Here is an 18,697-nt window from a genome sequence, read left to right as displayed (position 1 = left end):
CAGCAGCTGCATCCACAATATATGATTTAGGAGAAACAGATTTAATTCCACTTGGCCTCCTATTTTTTTCCCTTTCTCCAAATCAGAGTTATCAACAGTGCTTTCTACATTTTTAGAGGTGACATTTAAAATTCAAAGTAAGTAATGCAAAATGGCGATGTATTTTATATTTTAAAGTTCGCACATGTACAAGTTCCTCTTGGAAGAAGCTACTCTGCAAGTGTTCCACAGGCAAAACCCTTATGATGGTCCAGTATGTGGTCAGACAGCAGCGGATGAACAAGTCCCTCAGAGGCTGTGGAACCAGCGGTGCTCTGGGGACCAGCGACAGTGGATGGAGCATTGACCTCAGAGCAGAGAGGCTGGAGAGAGGTCCAGAGAACCCACAGAGGAAGAGGGGAGGCGAAGGCAACGCCCAGCGGGCGAGGCCACACACCAGGTGCCGGGAGCCGCGGTGCTGCCCGGCTGTGGGGCTGAAGCCCGCAATTCCTGCTCACGTCTGTGCCTGCAGGATGACCGGCGGGGCTGCGGGAGAAGCTACAGCCAAGGTGTGTCTCCTCCGGGGACCCCGGGCTCCTGCTTCCCCGTGGAGCCTGCAGGCTCCGAGCAATGGTCCCAGGGCAGCAGTCCCCGTGCTGCTTGGTTTGAATTTCCCCTTTTCCTCTGCACCTCATTATGATTTTAGTTGGATGTGTCCTTTGTGGTATGTTCTGCAACCAAACAAATCGGGATGTTAAGAAAGACAAGAAGAAAGGAGGGAAGAGGTCAGGTCAGGTGTCACTTGTCTGATCAAAAGCGGCAAATTGGCCTCTCTGGGCCGCGGTGCAGACCGTCTACGGGCGTCCCTCCCGCATGGCCAGGCATCCAGGCTGGGCCTTCGGGTGTCTGGAGGTGGGCAGGTCCTTCCACCCGGGCTTGTCCCGACCAAGACTGAACCCTGTGGAGCCCGCGGCCCCTCGTCTGCTTTTTGGCGGCAATCCTGCTGACCTGTCGGCCTTCCCTGAGGGAGTCCCGGGGCAGAGGCAGACGCAGATGAGCCGCCTCTTCACTCGGAGCACAGGCTGCCCCGACTGGGCGTTTGTGTGGTTTGTAGCCATCTTCCTTTGAGGGTGGGTGGGCTGCTCTAATTATGGAGAACTTTGGAGAAAAGACATTGAGAAACACGACGGGCTTTCCTTCAGGACTGGGGTTACTTGCTTAAAACCGTCAACGGTAAGGGGAGGCCTGAGGTGGGCAACAAACTCTGTGAGATGGAGGCAGGTCTTATAAGTTGCTAGAAATCTACATATTGGACTGAATAGAAAGCAGCTGGAGGAACTCACGGAAGCGCTGAGGCGGGAGCATTGCAGGCGGGCAGCGGGCGGGTCGGAGTGGGAGCCCCCCCACAGGCTTGGCCCGGGTTCCACTGGCTCAGAGGGAGCCCACGGATGCCCTGCGGGCCCCCAGCCCCCTGCTGATCCTCGGCACCGGCCTCCCGGGCCCCGCCCTGCATCCACCCTGGTCTCTCTGGGGTTCTACTTCCACCCTTCTTGTTGGAACGCGGGTGCTTCTGTGTGGACCGGGGCGTCCTGCGTGGTGTCTGCCCTTGGGGCGGCCTGGCCTCTCACCCTGTCCCGGCTCCGGGCCCTGCAGGGCCTGGCGAAGGTCACCCCGACTCAAAGCCAGTGGGGCTGCCACCGCGGCCGCCTCCTGGGCCCGGGCCACACTGATGCGCCATCGCCGAGCGGGTCTCCGTGGCACTCAGGCCACCGCATCGGTGAGCGGGTGGGCTCCCCCTCTGGGCCCCACTTGAGGCCACAGGGGCTGCGGGGAAGCCGCGTGGGGAGGCCACGTACACCGTTCCTGCCGCCCAGCTAATCCCCTGCGACGGGTATGGCCGGAGAGCAGCGGCGGTGCCAGCACCGCCCGCGGGACCGCCGGATGCCACACTCAGGAAGGAAAGAGTGCCCAGGCTTGGACGGTTTTTACTCCAGTTCCAGACGTGTCTCTTTGTTCCCTTGCAGAGCGCTGTTCTCTGCGCTAACGGTGAGGATCACAGGGGAGCGCGAGGGGCGAAGTCACACGCATTTTGGGACCTGCTTGAACTTGAGTATCCACGGCATCATTGCAGAAGCAGCAGTGCAGTCAGATCCTGTTTTACACTCTGATGAGGGTCAGCGCTGGGCAGGTGTTGGGGCCTGGGCGTTACCTGCTGGAGACCAGGCTGCAGGGTGCAGGCCCCCAGCCCCTCAGCCCCCAGTGGAACGCCTGGGTGTTCACCGCCCTGTTGGTGCCGAGGGCACACAGGCAACTCGCTCAGAAGGAGGCACAGGTGCCAGAAAGCCTGCCCGAAGATGCTCAGGGTTCAGCCCGGTTCAAACCGGGGTCGTGGCCTCCAGGACACCTCGGTGCCGTTACACTCAGGAGCTGGTCAGGGCAGCTGACTTCCAGGGCCAGGCCCGAGCAGGTGGCCGGAGCGTGGCAGCCTGGGGCACGGGGCCGGAGCTGCCCCCGCTGGCTTTCCTCCCCGCGGCCCCCAGGGGCCGCAGGCGTCTCACCCACAGGCTCCCAGACACAGGCAGGAAAGTGCTGGCAGCAGAGCTGCAGCACCACACGTGAGGTTGGCATCTCTATTCCTCTCAGAAGCTCTCTCCAGTGTGAATGTTATTTGTTAGCGATAAAAACCCAACAAACTGCTGAGATTCCAAGCTCTCCAGGCAAGGGTAATCCAGCTGGTTCCCAGAGTCCCAGACTGGCCGGCGTGGAGGGGGCTGGGAGCTGGGGGGAGGGTGTGGATGGACTTGGAGGAAGGAGGGTGCTTGGCAGCCTGGGCGGCCCTGCAGATTTGCACAGAAGGGCTGGAGGGTCAGAGACGGAGGCGAAGACGGGGCCTGACGCTGGGGCACCTGGATCACGTGTGGTGGGGCCCCCGGGGGCGGTGCTGCCCCCCTCCCCCGTTCACCCTTCATCTGCCAATGACAGGACCCATTTTGCAAATGAGGATCTAAATTCGAGGATGCAAAGCTTCAAACACGGCCAACCCAGAGGCCCTGGCTTGTTGCGGGGTGGTGCCTGCAGGCAACAGGTGACGGGCTCAGAGCTGGGGTGCGGGCCGGGCTGCGCCTGGAACACACACCCTCAGACGCCTGAGAGGCAGGGGGCACGGCAGCTCTGCGAGATGATGCCGACCTTTGGCAAAAAGCATCTCTCTTGTTTGGACGTTTCTAATCCAACAGGAAGAAAATGAGCAAGTGACTCAGACACACCCCTGCTTGTGAAGAGTCGGGTCTGCACTGCCGACCCACTGTCGGTGTCCGAGCCTCGGCCACTGTGGCCGCGCTGTCCTCGGCCACTGGCGTTCCCTGCGTGCGCTCGGCCGCTGTCCCTCACGAGCACGCACAACGCATTATTTACTCAGCACCACCCTTTCCGGAATCCAAGCCAGCGGCAACCACAGGGAAGCGCCCCGAGCCTGCAGGCCAGGCCGAGCCCCACACACCCGGCCGCACCCCCTTTTCTGGTGAGAGCGGCGTCCTCTGTGCTTGCCGAACGTGCCTCTGAAGCACACACCCGCATCCCCTGCCATTCAGCCAACTTTCTGACGGGAAGGGGGCCGGCAGGGCCGCAGCGGGAGGGCTGTGTGCGGGGCCTGGGGCCAGGAGAGGGAGGGCCCCGGCCCAGGGGTCAGAGAGGTTTTCACAGGTCACGGGTCGAGCCTGGGTGGTGGTGGGACACTGTGTCTTCCACTGATTCAGTGATTCAACGCTGCAGCACGTCTGCCACTAATTAGTATGATCTACGCCGAGCAGCCGCTGACGAGCAACGGAGCAGGCAGCCCGCGGCCCCCCTCCCGCCCCGGCCCTGCCCCCGCCCCCAGGGCCCCTGGCCGCAGGGCAAGCATGCGCCCACCGCCCCCGGCTGACCACAAGGCAGCTCGCTCTCCCTGCCTGGGGATCCGTGAGTGGCGGTGGCAGCCTCGGCCTGCCCCACCCCCCCCACCCGGCCCCCGCGTGTACTCACCATGAGCACAGTGAAGTTACTGAAGTGTGAGCAGGGGATGGAGGTGGTGCCAACGGCACAGCCGATTACGTCGCTCCGTTCTCCCCACCGGCCTCCATGGCCGTCCAGAAGGTCAAGGTCCCAGGCAGCGGCCACGGGGTCGAGCCCTGGGCGACCGTGATGGGGCGGGTGAGGGTGAAGAGGCCGCCCCCATCTGCGAAGACAGGGCAGGTCAGGGCGGGTGGGGGTTCTCCCTGCCACCTGCATCTAGCACGCACCCACAGGGCGGCCCCCCGGGTGCCGCCGGCAGCAGCTCCTTCCGAAGTTTGCCCCCATCTCCTCTCCCCTCGACCCAGCCAGCCTGTCGGAGTGTCTGGCTTGGGGTATCTGAGTCAGGCAGAGGCTCTGGGGACCACCTGGGGCCTCAGAGCCTTAGAGGGACGGTGCCCCCGGGGAGCACTTCCTTCTCCATATTTAAAAACCAACCTCCGCTCGCCATCCCAGCGCGAGACACTCAGCCCAACCTCAGGCTGCAGAAGACACGTACAGCATGTCTGTCAGCTTAAGTCAAGAGACTCCAGTAACCCCCAACGGACAGCTAGACCTGGGAGGGCGACGCTTCCGCTGCCCGGACGTGGCCAGACCTCACGGGCTGGCGTCTCCCACACAGATCAGTTTATCTGGTGGCTCCGTGCCGTCTGTGTAACCCAAAGTTGTTGAGAATCTGCATTTGGAAGGGCAGGAGCACAGATGCCCAGGAAGCGGCCGGGGCAGTGTACGCTGCGGCCACCGGGCTCCGACCTCGCCTCCCCCCGCGTCCTGCTGCCTCCTCGCCCGGGGGGCCCACCTGCCGCGCGGACCCCGGAGAAACGCAGCCCAACTTCTCACCTATTTTGGCAAAAACAGCAGGAGTGGCAGCGGTCTTGCGCTTCCTGTTGGCGAGAGGCGGTGAGTTCCCGGGTCTGGGAGCAGTTTTCCACCCCAGGGGCAGCGCTGGAGCCCGTGAGTGGAGTTATCAACAGATTGCAAGGCTGCAGCCCGGCGACGGCCAGGGCTCTGTACCGGGGAGGGTGTCAGAGCCAGAGGGGCAGGCAGTCACTGCCGTTCTCGGCAGGCGGCCTCCCGGACTCCGGTGAGGAGTGCTGGCGGCCGGCGGCCGGCACCTGCTCCCTCGGGCGGGCGACAGCCAGGGACCAGGGACGGTCGGGAAGCAGGAGCCGTAACCATGGGGATGGGGGAGGCGCTGATGGCGGCGGCCAGCTCCCTGCGGCAGGGTGGGAATGGTTCTTCCCAGCCAGCCCGCCGGCCCCATCACACCGCAGAGCCGATTTAAAGAGACAACCGGTGGTTTTGCCTTCCGTTCCAACAGAATCGGACACCTCACAACAAAACATCTCCCTGAAGAAGGCGGAAGGAGGACTGGCCGATTTTATTTTATTATTACAGGAAACCCCTGTCCACTAGAGCTCTGAGAACAGAAATACAGCCAAGGAAATTGATTTTGGAGGAATTTTCACGGTCCTCATATTAAAATATTCTCAAATCCAAATATGGCCACACCGAGGTGAACCCACGAGTCCGCACCAGCATGAGTCAGCAGTGTGATCGTGCCAGTGTAGACAGGCCTCAGCTGTGCAGAAAGAGGCCCCCAGCCCCCTGCCCAGCCCGGGGACCCAGCCCCCAGCCCCCAGCCCGGGCGTTAGAGCTGGTAATGACAGGGCACGGGAAGGAAGGCAAGTGTGTGGAGGGGAGGGGACAGGAGGAGGGCACCCAGCGGGATCCTGCCTGTGGGGGGGTGGGCCGCTGCCTGGCCAGCAGGCCTCTGGGTGGGGCCTCCCCACGCTCCTGTCCCTCATCCCACCAATATTCCCAACATTCCTGTCTGCACCGCTCCCGGTTCTCCCGTTGCACCAGTGGGATGCTGTGATGGGTCCTGAACTTCAGCTGAGGGACAGGAAACCCCAAGGGGTGAAGGGAGTTTCCAGTCGCCCAGTGACTGGTGTCAGAGCTGAGTGGAGACCCTCACGCCCAGGCCCGGCCCACCTGGCGTCCTGGGGTGGCTCCCTCAGGGCTGGAGGGTGCCGTGGAGCTCCCTGGGGGCCCGGGTTGATGGTCCTGGACAAGTGGGGCAGTGGAGGAGGTGGGAAGGCCCACCCTGAATCGGGGGGCCTTTTGCTCAGGCTCCCCAAGGCTGTGGTGGTCCCCACGGGGCTTGTGCCCACCTGCCCCTGCCTCCACAGACTGTCCGGGGAAGGGGCACAGGTGAACACGGGTCAGGGGCTCCCAGACCAGAGGTGACAGAAAGGCAGGTGTGAACAACCCATCACGGGGCCCAGGTGCCCAGGTGGCAGGAGGGCACAAGGAAGAGGCCCTGTGAGGGGCTGTCCCCCGTCCTGTGCACGGCCTCCTGCACTGTCCCTGTGCCCTGGCCAGAGAGTAGTGACCCGCCCTGGCCTCAGAGCCGGTGGGGGCCGGGACCAGAGGTGGCTTCTGGGAGAACTTACAGGAGATGCTGTAGGAATGCAGAGGGATGGCGGGGCTGGGGGGCACTGGCCTGGCTTGGGGTGGCCTGGAGGAGCCCCTCCTAGCCCAGGGTTTAGTCCCACCCTGTATGCCCAGGGCCGGGGCCCACAGGCTCTAAAGGGAAAGGCTAATCAAGCTCCAGACTCGCCAGGGGTCCAGGTGGGGCACATGGAGGGTCCCTGGGTGCTTTGGGGGGCACTGGGGGCTGGGTGGGGTGCACAGAAGGTTCTTGGGTGCTTTGGGAGGTCCCCCGAGGGGGCAGACAGGCCTGTCTGGCTGCTACATCCCGACCCCGTGGGTGCTGGCCCCGGAATCCCAGTGTTAGCCTGGGTGAGGGTTGGAGGCGGGGCGTCTCTCAGGAAGAGGCCGTCCTGGGAGCCACGTCCGCGGGCCTTGGGCTTTGTGACGGTGTGGGGAGCTGGGCCACCCTCAGGGCTGCTGCACCAGCCCTTCCTCGGGCTTGGCTACCCAGTGCCCAGGAGCTGGCACCGAGCTGCCCACAGAGGGGACGCGGGCCCGGCGATGCCCTCACACAGCCCCACACGGTGACCGGGCTCTGTACACGTTGCAGAGCAGCACACCTGCGAGATGGGGAAACCGAGGCTGTCGGCTGCTTTGCTGGCCACCGGGTCAGAGGGGCAAAGCCAGGCTGGGGAGAGCAGGGCGCTGTCGGCCGGCCCTGTACCCATGACCACTGACACTGCTGGAGCCTCAGGCCTGCTCCCTAACACGACGGCCTCTGCTCAGAGGACCCAGAGGGACCCGCGTGGACGGGGCTGCGTCCCAGAAGTCATGGGTGCCATGCTTTGTGCTGGGGACGCACCCTCGTTTGCTCCTGGGGCCTCAGGGTGGCCTTGGCTGGGGAGCCTCAGGCCACCTTCTGCCCCGTGCCCTGAGCTTCTCTGCCATCCGTGAGTGGAGCCCCTGCTTTCTAGAATTTTCAGCGATCACAGAGCCAGGTTCAGTGGATACCCGCCCCTTATGGTCTCTAATGCCCCAAACATGTGTCTTCTAGGCACAGGCCTCTCACCGTCACTGAGAACTCACTCCTGAAACCTGTGTGGCTTCTTCGTGGTAAAACAGGTGTCTCCTTCAGCGGGTAGGCTCTCAGCCCTCACTGCACTGAGCCTCTGCCTCCCCCCGGGAAAGACCCCTTTCTGGAACATTCTGTGAGTTCAGGACTCGCCGCCACCGAGGGTCTGTATGCTGACCCTGACCCGACCCCCTCTTGGCAGCCCCCCAGCCCTTTATCCAGCCCCTTGGAGGGAGAGTCGCTCCTGAAGCAGGGGTGACCCACGGCTCTGCGGGGCCAGGTCAGGGTGGGCGTGTGGCCAGGAGGCGCTCAGGGGCAGCCGGGGCTGTGGGCGTGGGTTCCGCCTCGTGGGGGAGGGAAACCCCGGGGTGAGGATCGGGCCGGGCAGGAGGGCCGGGGTCCTGGTCCCCATGCCCAGGGTGTCGGGTGGGCTTTGGGGACCTGCAGGCCGCTTGTGTGAGGCCAGGAAACAGCCTGGTGACGTGCTGAGCTCCTCCGGACAGCCTCACGGTGAACGGGGTCACAGGTCAGATGATTGCCTGGGGGTCAGCTCAGGGGGACGGGGTGCCGTCTTCCCTCCCTGGGCGTGAGTCTGGCCGCGGCTTCATGCGCAAGTGCTCACTGAGGATGGCCCCGGGGCTGCAGAGTCTCAGACCAGCGGACCTGCCTCTTCCGTGGAAACTGCCGGGATCCTCGGGCTGCTTGCTTTCCGGCCGTTTCGTGGAGGCTGTGTGCGCTGGACGGAGGTGGCGTTGGTGGCGTTTCCGGGCTGCGTGCAGCCTGGCCCCGGAGGCCGGACGCCCGACCCATCACAGCCGTGCGCTCAATCCGCAGCTCACAGAGAGGAATGAAAACCACTCTCTTGTTGCCATGGCAACCAGCCATCTCCCCTAACAGTGTCAGTTTGAATTTGTGCAGAACATTTCTAACCAAGATTTATGCCAACAAGTTCACTCTGCTCTGAGGTCAAGCCGAATCTGAGAACCAAATAGTAAAATTAGCAAACGCACCCTAGTCTCATGGCCACCCCTCCTCTACTGAAGCCTCTCGGAGCCCCCAGAGGACCAGGCCACCCCCAGTGCAACTTCTCGCTGACCACCGGTGACCAATGGGCAGCCTTGGGGGTTCGTGGTCCCCTCACAGAAGAGGTTTCTCGGGGGTTTCACCTTGAGAAGCATTGCGGGGGTCCATGCCCACGCACATCCCCGCCAGGCTCCCGGGCGCATCCAGGGGTGCAGGGCCCTTGTAGCCAAGCCCGAGCAGGCCCGCTTTGGGCTCCACAGGCCACAGGTCAGCCTGGGTGTGGGGTGACTGCACGGTGAGCAGGGTTCAGGGAAGCGAGGGAGGGCCCCCGTCCTTTGTCTCTGAGTGCCCTGGGCTGGTAGCAGGCACCAGACCTCCCCTGCCTCCTGGGGGCTCTCAGCCCTAGCCCACCTGGCTGCATCCTTCAGGCCCATTAGAAGGGTCCCTGAGAAGACACTTGAACGGAGATGAAGGGCGGGGGACACTCGGAGAAAACAACGCTTAAATGTCACGAACATACTGCCTGTTTCTCTTTTTTCCTTTTTGGCAATTCCCGATTTGCCCCATTTTTTATCTCCTTCCTTCTCTCACATCACATCTTCTTTTCTCCTTCGTAGCCTTCAGACCCTCCTGGAGCCAAACCCTCCCTGCAAACCCTTCCCTCCTTCAGGAGAGTGTCCTGGAGCCATACCCATGGGTGCGGGGTCCGCTGGGCCCAGGCCTGCAGGGGGGCTGGCCTGCGACAGGGGCGGGCCTCAGGCTGAGAGGATGCAGGGAGACCCTGCCTTGCTGGGTGCAGCCAGGGCGCCAGTTTGCCTGAAGGATGTTCCTGTGGGAAGAACAGCCCGGGATGCCACTTGGGACCAGGTGGGGAGGGCCAGGGCCTGAGGAATCCTTGCTGGTTCTGTAGCACTGGGGAGTCATGGCTGGTGTTGGGGGGAGTCAGTAGGGAGGGAAGTCTTGCCCTTAGCTGCATGGTAAAGCTTGATGAGCTGGGACTTTGCTTGGACTCCTGGGGTCAGCCAGTCTCCCTTAGCTCTGCTCCCACCCTACCCCCAGTCTCCCCAGAGGCCACACGGGGGCTGCAACCCTCTCACCCAGGACACGGCCTTCCTCCCAATGTCCTGGGTTAGCCCATCAGTGGGACAGCCGTGGTGACCAAGGGTATCTGCAGCACGTGAGGGATGTGGGGCCTGGGAGCAAACCCTGAGTGCGGCCAGGCAAGGAAGTGTGTCCACAGCAATCCTCTGAAAGGTCCATGCACTGTGGTGCATCCCAAAGGCAGCACCCTCCGTCGGCACCCAGAGCTGGCATCGTGCAGTGGAAACCCACAGCTCCATGCCTAGCCTGTTTGAGCTTCCCTTGCAAACTGTAAAAACAGAACACTTGTTAGGGACAGTCTCGAGGCAGGAACAAACGTGCCATTGGCCCTCCACATGTGCTCTGGGACCCATGACCCCGAGCTGTAAACCAGCCTCTGTCCATTGTCACCTCCAAGGGCCTGCGCTGCACACCCACACAGGCAGTCCTGGACATGCACGACAGCCCCAGAGGTGTCTGGTGGAGAGCACACACCTGCAAGTGCCTGGTGGAGAGCACACACCAGCATGGGCTCGGGCAAGGAGGCATCCGGTGCGCTCTGCCATGGAGGACGACGGGCTGACCACAGGCAGGGCAGCGAAGGGTCCACTCAGAGGGACAGCTGAGCCGCAGCCCTGACGCTGGCTCTGCACATGTGAGAAGCACAGGGAGATGCCTCGCTTTCAGAAGTTAATGTGGGTCCCAAGGCCGTCTGTGAACATGAGGCTTTATAACCAGGGTCCTCTGCTTAAACTGTCCTCCTTCAAATCCCCTGCCCAGCTGGCATCGAGGTCATCCATGCTGATCTCAAACCCAAGGTCAGGACAGAAACAGCAACATCCAGTGGTCAGACTGTTTTATGTTGAGAGACTAGTCCAGTTTCCAGACCTGAATCATTAACCAAACTTAATTCCATCCAAAAGCAGCAGAATACACATTTTTCTCAAGTGCACATGGAACATTCTCCAGGACTGACCACATGCTGGGCCACAAAGAGAGCCTTGGTAAATTTAAGAAAATTGAAATCATATCAAGCATCTTTTCTGACCACAACTCTATGAGATTAGAAATCAATTGCAAGAAAAAAACTGTAAAAAACATAAACACATGGAGGCTTAACAATATGCTACTAAACAATGAATGGATCACTGAAGAAATCAAAGAGGAAATCAGAAAATACCTAGAGACAAATGAAAATGAAAGCACGATGATTCAAAACCTATGGGACATGGTAAAAGCAGTTCTAAGAGGGAATTTTATAGCAATACAATCTTACCTCAGGGAACAAGAAAAATCTCAAATGAACAACCTAACCTTACACCTAAAGCAACTAGAGAAAGAATACACAAAACCCAAAGTTAGTAGAAGGAAAGAAATCATAAAGATCAGAGCAGAGATAAATGAAATATAAACAAAGAGAACAATAGAAAAGATCAATGAAACTAAAACCTGGTTCTTTGAAAAGATAAATGAAATTGATAAACCTTTAGCCAGGCTCATCAAGAAAAAAAGGGAGAGGGCTCAAACCAATAAAATTAGAAATGAAAAAGGAGAAGTTACAACGGACACCACAGAAATACAAAGGATCATAAGAGACGACTTTGAGCAACTATACACCAATAAAATGGACAACCTGGGAGAAATGGACAAATTCTTAGAAAGGTACAGTCTCCCAAGACTGAACCAGGAAGAAATAGAAAATATAAACATACCAATCACAAGTACTGAAATTGAAACTGTGATTAAAAACTCCCAACAAACAAAAGTCTGGGACCAGATGGCTTCACAGGCGAATTCTATCAAACATTTAGAGAAGAGTTAATGCCTGTCCTTCTGAAACTAATCCAAAAAATGGCAGAGGAAGGAACACTTCTGAACTCATTCTATGAGGCCAACTTTACCCTGATACCAAAACCAGACAAAGATACCCCAAGAAGAGAAAATTACAGGACAATATCACTGATGAACATAGGCACAAAAATCCTCAACAAAATACTAGCAAACAGAATCCAACAGCACATTAAAAGGATCAGACACCATGATCAAGTGGGGTTGATCCCAGGAACGCAAGGATTCTTCAATGTACGCAAATCAATTAGTGTAGTACACCACATTAACAAGTTGAAGACTAAAAACCCTATGATCATCTCAATAGATGCAGAAAAAGCTTTTGACAAAATATAACACCCATTTATGATAAAAACTCTCCAGAAAGTGGGCACAGAGGGAACATACCTCATCATAATAAAGGCCATATATGACACTACAGCTAACATCATACTCAATGGTGAAAAGGTGAAAGCATTTCCGTTAAGATCAGGAAAAAGACAAGGTTGCCCACTCTCACCACTTTTATTCAACATAGTTTTGGAAGTCCTAGCCACAGCAATCAGAGAAGAAAAAGAAATAAAAGGAATCCAAATTGGAAAAGAAGAAGTAAGACTGTCACTGTTTGCAGATGACATGATACTATACGTAGAAAATCCTAAAGATGCTACCAGAAAACTACTAGAGCTCATCAATGAATTCAGTAAAGTTGCAAGATACAAAATTAATACACAGAAATCTGTTGCACTTCTATACACTAATAATGAAAGATCAGAAGGAGAAATTAAGGAAAAAATCCCATTCACCATTGCAACAAAAAGAATAAAGTACCTAGGAATAAACTTACCTAAGGAGGTAAAAGACCTGTACTCAGAAAACTATAAGACACTGATGAAAGAAATCAAAGATGACACAAACAGATGGAGAGATATACTATGTTCTTGGATTGGAAGAATCAACATTGTGAAAATGACTATACTACCCAAAGCAATCTGCAGATTCAATGCAATTCCTATCAAATTACCAATGGCATTTTTCACAGAACTAGAACACAAAATCTTAAAATTTGTGTGGAGACACAAAAGACCCTGAATAGCCAAAGCAATTTTGAGAAAGAAGAACGGAGCTGGAGGAATCAGGCATGGAAGCAACCTAAATGTCCATTAGCAGATGTGGTATATATTCTCTCTCTCTCTCTCTCTATATATATATTCTATATCTAGAATAACAGAAACAGACTCACGGACTTAGAGAATGAATTTATGGTTACCGGGGGGAAAGGGTGAGGGGAGGGATAGACTGGGAGTTGGGGATTGACACGTACACACTGCTATACTTAAAATAGATAACCAACCAGGACCTACTGTATAATACAGGGAACTCTGCTCAATATTCTGTAGCAACCTAAATGGGAAAAGAATTTTAAAAAGAATAGTTACATGTATATGTATAACTGAATCACTTTGCTGTACACCTGAAACTAACACAACATTGTTAATCAACTATGTTCCAGTATAAAATTAAAAATTAAAAAAAAAATAAACTTGAGGGACTAGTCCAGTTTCCAGACCTGAGTCATTAACCGCACTTACTGGTTCATGGAAACATTCAGCCTCCTGGGACTGGAGCCGGTGTCTGGGGGGCCTGGTACTCTCTGTGGGGCTGAGTTCACCTGTGGGGTTCCCGCAGGAGTGGAGGGTCTTGAGGGAAACTCCTGCCGGGAGGGTCTTTCTCTGCTGTCCCTGCCGTGTCACCACCTGCTGCAGCCTTCCATCCTGGGGCAGTGGACACAGGAAGAGGAGACAGCAGGATGGCCGCAGCTGAGCCGTCCGTCCTTGGTGCCGGCCGGGGCCTGACCCTGCCGCCCTCGTGCTCCCACAGGACGTGCCCTCCTTCCTGCTCAGGCCTCCTGCTCCGGCATCTGGCCCACCCTGCCTATCTGGGCCCCGCCTGGGCTGGCCCGTCCCACGCGGCCCAGCTCCCACCGGTCTCCCCGGCCTCCACTCTCCTCTGCTGGCTACCCGGTCCCTGCCAACCCTTCTGGCACTTGGGCCAAAGCAATTTTACCAAATTAGATGTGGTCAAAAGCAAGTTGCTCCACATGGCAATTTTGTTAAAATAGTGATTTGTTAGAAAATTAATATTCCCAAGTCTCTGGTTTTCTAGCATTAGCCGTTTTGGCACACTGCAGGACAGACTTCCAACGCTTTGTATCTTGAAACATTCCCCCTTCTCCTTTCAAAATACCCCTAAGCCTAAAATTAATCTTTACATTTTAATATCTAATCATTTTCAGCCAGTTATTCCTGCCTTGAGCCTTTGGAATAGCAGAGGCTTGGAACGCTCTGAGCGTCTAACGGGGTGGCTTGGAGTAACTGATGCCTGCTGGCTGGTGATGGGGGAGCAGCCCTGGGAGAGGAGGCCAGCAGACGCTCGTGCAGCCGCTGTTCACAGATGTGTGACGGGATGTGCGTAGCGGAGCGAGTGTGTGCACCTGTGCGTGTGCGTTGGGACCATCTGAGGGACCCAGGGGGCGGTGTTGGTGCCCACAGCCAAGCAGGATAGTGACCATTGGTCAGCTTATTCTTCTGCATCCGTATTTTAGATACTACTTTCTTGACCATGCATTGTTTTATTGGTAAAGAAAAAACCCAACAAAATCAGTTTAAACAAAAAAATATAAAATTTTAATAGTTGTGACTTTGAGGTTTTTTGATTAACTCCTCAGTTGTAGTTATTTGGCTCACTCCATGGTTTGCCTACGTTACAAAGCAGGGCTGGCAAAATAACTAAAATTAGTTACAAGCCAAAAAATCAAGAAATAAGGAAAAAGCAAACATTATGATAAACAGAAACAAAAGTAGAAAAGCTCTTGAATTTTGAAAAAGGATCACAACTTGTGAATATAAAGAAAGCATTTTCAAAATCCCCCTCTTCCCAATCTGGGACCCTGTGAAAGCAGTGGGCATACGTCCTGGGTTGCTCGTGTGACAAGGAGCACCTGGAGGAGGCGTCCGCGGGGGAGGCTGGCGGGCGGGGCGCCCAGACCCCAGGGCGCTCGGACGGCCACCCTCCAGTCAGATCCGGGCGCCCCGGCCGGCCCTGCCGACCCTGCAGGACAGCAGTCAGGTCCACGAGGAGCTGACCTCACGCTGAACTCGCCCAGGTTGGCAGGTTTATACATTTTGGAAGTCTATAAAAGCTAAGATCCTCATTAATTTCAAAATATGGTTCGCAAACTCCAGCATTGACCCGTACGTCCACACGCTCCACGGACTCTTTGAGCAGCAGCAGCAGGTGGGGGGAAAGTGGGCGTGAGGGAGGAGGACAGAGGGTCGGGGCCCCCGGGGGAGGACCTGCCAAGGCCGCCAGCACCACCGTCCTGCTCGCCAGCTTGGCACCGGAGGAGGCTCGCGCGGGCCAGGGAAGAGACCCTCACGCCTCCCGCCCAGCCCCTGCCTGGAAGCCGTGCTCTTTATCCTCTGACGGAGCTCACACTTCCCTCCGAGGAGCTGAGGTCCCACTGGCCGGGGTCCTCCCACCCCAGGCAGGGCTCATAAGCCCCCTGCCCCTCTTCCCTCCTCACCCCTCCCTGGGCTCTGGGGCTTTCCTGTGGCCACTGCCATCTGTCTAAACCTGCCCCGGCCCCCAGGCACCCCGAGGGGCTCAAACATCCCCCCCTGCCCAGCCTCCTTGGAGCTGCCCTGAGACCACAGGTGTGGGCAGAGGCTCCTGGCCCCGCGGGCAGCCCTGCGGGCATTGCTGGTGACCAGGTGGGCTGCTGTCAGCTCCGCTCTGCCCATCTCTGTCCGGGCGGGCAGAAGTCGTCCACATGGCGGGCTCCACCCCTGCTCCCTGCACAAGCCCCTCTGCAGGAAGCCCGGCGCCCTGGGCTGGCACATCGGTCTGGGGAGGAGCGGGGTCCTGGTGGGAAGAAAGGGTGTGTGGTCCTCCCAGGGCCCAGCCCCCGACCCGCCCTGTAGTGCAGCCCCACTCGGCCCAGCCTCAGGCGGGCACCCCAACTCCCTGAGGTTGTGGGGTGCCAGCTGTGGAGACCAAATGGGGGGCTCGGGGGGCAACGATAGGACCCAGAACCCAGGAGGGAGGGTCAGGCCCCGTGTCCCGGCAGTCGGGGCGGTTTCTACCTGGGCCTGACCACGCCTGCCCATTGCCTCCAGTTAGATACGGAGACAGAGATCAGATGGTCAAGGACAGACTTGGGCTGAGCATGGGCTTGGGCCACACGGTCCCCAAGGCCAGACTGGCCCCCCTCTGTGCTCATCACCCCACAGGGAGGCCTGCAAGGCCTTTGAGCCCCAGGTCCCCCACCGGATGTGAGGGGTGCAGCACTGCAGGAAGATTCTGTTTCCTGCTTTGAATCCCTCTGCTGTGCATCTTAATCCTTCATCACTCCTAAACCACTGATAAAAAAAGCCCTCCTCATCCCCGGTTTAATAAAAGATTCCCAGTTAAGCACTTTTCTCCAAATGTGTCCAATTTGGACGCAGTCAGATCCACCGAGTCAGGTTTCAAGTTGACTTTCAAATCCTCCTGCATTTCCCTTTTCATTCCTGGAAGAGTCGGCAGGTCCTGATGCTGAAGTGAGCTCATAGGCGGTCCCTGCACCCGGAGGGCCCAGGATCCAGTGTCGGGGTGTGTGGAGAGATGGGAGGACAACGGGCCCCAGGCCAGTCACCGGGGGCCCTGCAGACCGTGCGGGGTTAAGGGCACCACTGCTGCTCCTGGACAGACCCTGCGGCAGCTCGAGGTCCAGGCCCAGAGGAAGGGGCTTTGCTCTTGGGAGACGCTCGCCTGGCAGGGACCCCCTCTCCTGAGCCCCCTGGCTCCCCGCTTGGCCTCCTTGTCGGGAAAGCACGCGAGGTCCCTGTGTTGATGGCGGGCGGCCAAGGGGCTGTAACTCGGGGCGGCCTGGCTTGGTTTCTTCGCTGTGCTGGGGGCGGTGGGCCCAGTGCCCTCAGGGTGAACCTGTTACGTTATGCGTGGAGCAGGGGCTGCCATCTGGAGAACACAGGCCGCGGCAGTCCTTCTAGCTGGGGCCTTGGCCGAGTGGGCCCCGGTGCTGTGGGTGAGGCCTCAGGAACAGAGGCACGGTGGGCCCGCAGGTCTGGTCCCAGGGCCCCGGCAGCACACCCCCCAGCTGAGCTCCAGCACACACCCTGGAAGGTCCGCACCGTTCTCGGGGGAGTGGGACTGAAGCGTCCTGCTCCGGACGGAGGCCAGCCCCTGGGGGGTGAGCTGCCGTCTATAGGTTGGCCCCCATTTCCACTCTGAGCTGTGGTGGCGCCTGCAGGATACAGGACAGGTCGTTTGAAACATCTGCTGCTGGGAGGACTCAGTGAGGTAGCCTCCTAGCGGCCCGGGCCCCAGCGCCCGCCCACCCAGAGCTTCCCGAGGAGACGAGGCTGGGCCCCTGGGGCCCGTCCTGCCAGCCCCGCACCACCAGGAGGAGGTGGGCAGTGCCCCTGCCCTGCCCCCCGCGAGGGCCGGCCCCGCCTGCCGGCTGCTGCCCCACCTCCGCAGTCCTCACGCCCCCTCCTCGGCCTCCTCGGGGGAAGGGGAGGCCGGGCGGGGCACAGGCTGCCAGCACCCACAGCCCTGCTCGGTCCGGAGCTGGCCCGAGGGCCCCGGCGCAGGCACGAGTACTTCGGCAGTTTGAGTGGGGCTTCCACTGGGGTCACACGCTCAGGACGCGTCTGGCAGATTCCGGGGGACAAACTCGTTGTTTTGAAAATGGGTCACTACGGGGAAAAGCCCGGTGCCTGTTCTGCCTATTCTGTGAGTGTGCACCTCGGGGTGGCCAAGGGGACGGTGAGAGGGAGTCTCTCTTACGGGAGCGTCCAGGCAAAAGGAAGACGAAGGACGGAGCTCGTCCTGCAGCCCCAGTGAGTTAGGTGACATAGGCGTGACCTTCACGGGGAGGGCGGCCCAGGTGCTTCCCTGTCGCACCCGACGTGGGACCCAGTGACCTGGGGACAGAAGTGCCACCTTACAGGACACACAGCACCCAAGGAGCCGCTGGAAGCCGGACGTGGGAACAAACGACTGTGTTTCTTCAGCAAAAATGCGCGAGGAGAGAAAGAGGCACCAACGGTCACAGCTCAGGGACCTTTAGACCCCGATTTAAAAATAAACTGTAAAAAGTACAAGACAATCTGGAAAATGTGAACATGGGCTAAATATTTGATTAAACCCAGGACTCTTCTTGCTCTCTTTTAGGGGTTGGTAGTGGTCCTGTGGCCGCACTTACGGGGCATTCGGCGGGGGAATGATCAACGTCACGTCTGGGCTTTGCTTCCCAGTCACCTGTGCGGGGAGGGGAGGGGGCAGAGGTGCGGTGACCACACTGCCATCCTGGGGGCTGGATGACCGCGCTTCACTCTGACCCTCACGGTAGAGTGTGTGTGTGGGTGTGCCATGTGTTTGTAAAGACCCGATGTCTGGACACCTGCTCTGTAAGGGGGGCCCCCGGTGAGACCTGGGCTTCGTCCCCCATGTCTCCTTGAAGTCACGTGGCCCTTTGCCACCTGCTGACATGTCCCAAGAGCTGGGCAAAGCCTCTGGTGACGTCCGCCCCACGGTCTGCGGCGGGACCAGCCGCTGGCCGCTGGCCTCTGCAGCTGCAGCCGTGGCCCCAGATGTGCCCTGAGTCCCTGCTGCCTCGGGCCCTGTCCACCGGGCAGCCCCAGCTCAGCCCCAGGCCCAGCACACACAGCAGCTCCTGACTTTGTGATGTATGCACGGGTGCAGGGGGCGGGGAGGTGGTGAGATGGACACAAGACAGAAGTAAAAATAACACTGTTCCCAGAATTAATTTCCCCAAGCAAGTCCGCAGCCCCTGGTTATTTGTTGCCTAGGAAATTTGGGAAAATAAAGATGCCTGTTTCTGAACAGCTGCATTTCCGTGCTCAGGGCCGCTGGCTGCGATCCCAGTGACGGCCCATGCCCTGGGACCCGCTTGTGCTCAGGGTTGGTGCCAAGCTGACGCTGCCCTGAGACTGCGTTAGAGGAGAAGCACTTTAGACTTTAGAAGGACGACGTGAAATTGGAGTGAGGTTGAAAATCTTGACGTGCGAATTCTGTAAATGAGGTACTTGCGGTTCTTAAACTCTCAACAAAGTACAATAAACGTATGTAAATTTGACACTTTACATGGAAGCGGAGACTGACAGCAGCTGGGGGTTCCGGTGCCTTGAGCTTCTCCCCGAGGCCGCT

The 18,697-nt window shown here is 58.2% G+C and overlaps 2 protein-coding genes across 2 annotated transcripts in view; both read right to left on the bottom strand.

Annotated features, from left to right (window-relative positions):
• Window positions 1-4,121, bottom strand: part of ADGRA1 (adhesion G protein-coupled receptor A1) — a 32,472-nt gene extending 28,351 nt beyond the window's left edge. The window contains exon 1 of the mRNA XM_068549114.1: window positions 4,000-4,121. Coding sequence (XP_068405215.1) covers window positions 4,000-4,002 — 3 coding nt within the window. The 5' untranslated portion in view covers window positions 4,003-4,121. The remainder of the gene's footprint in view (window positions 1-3,999) is intronic.
• LOC137767217 (collagen alpha-1(I) chain-like) lies at window positions 4,065-17,739 on the bottom strand. Its single transcript, XM_068547927.1, has 19 exons — window positions 17,733-17,739; window positions 17,315-17,451; window positions 16,864-17,153; window positions 16,657-16,769; window positions 15,051-15,269; window positions 14,723-14,857; window positions 14,436-14,575; window positions 13,057-13,239; window positions 9,249-9,386; window positions 8,701-8,845; window positions 8,198-8,314; window positions 7,799-8,038; window positions 7,083-7,240; window positions 6,022-6,219; window positions 5,867-5,922; window positions 5,078-5,242; window positions 4,780-4,910; window positions 4,261-4,365; window positions 4,065-4,192 (listed from the first exon to the last, which is right to left on the bottom strand). Exons 1-19 carry the CDS (start codon window positions 17,737-17,739, stop codon window positions 4,065-4,067), a joined length of 2,805 nt encoding a protein of 934 aa, XP_068404028.1.
• Between the last annotated feature and the right edge of the window lie 958 nt (window positions 17,740-18,697).

This window comes from Eschrichtius robustus, chromosome 7 (assembly GCF_028021215.1).
Source record: "Eschrichtius robustus isolate mEscRob2 chromosome 7, mEscRob2.pri, whole genome shotgun sequence".
NCBI lineage: Eukaryota > Metazoa > Chordata > Mammalia > Artiodactyla > Eschrichtiidae > Eschrichtius > Eschrichtius robustus.
Note: the sequence above shows the minus strand (reverse complement) of the source record. Positions and strands in the feature narration are given on the sequence as shown.

What these genes read in the sequence shown, in the direction of transcription:
- LOC137767217 (XM_068547927.1), bottom strand. An exon ending in CCTTTTGCCTGGACGCTCCC is followed by an intron (nt 17,154 to 17,314) that starts GTAAGAGAGACT and finishes GTGTGACCCCAG; the next exon opens with TGGAAGCCCCACTCAAACTG. An exon ending in TCACACGAGCAACCCAGGAC is followed by an intron (nt 13,240 to 14,435) that starts GTATGCCCACTG and finishes CCACTGCCCCAG; the next exon opens with GATGGAAGGCTGCAGCAGGT.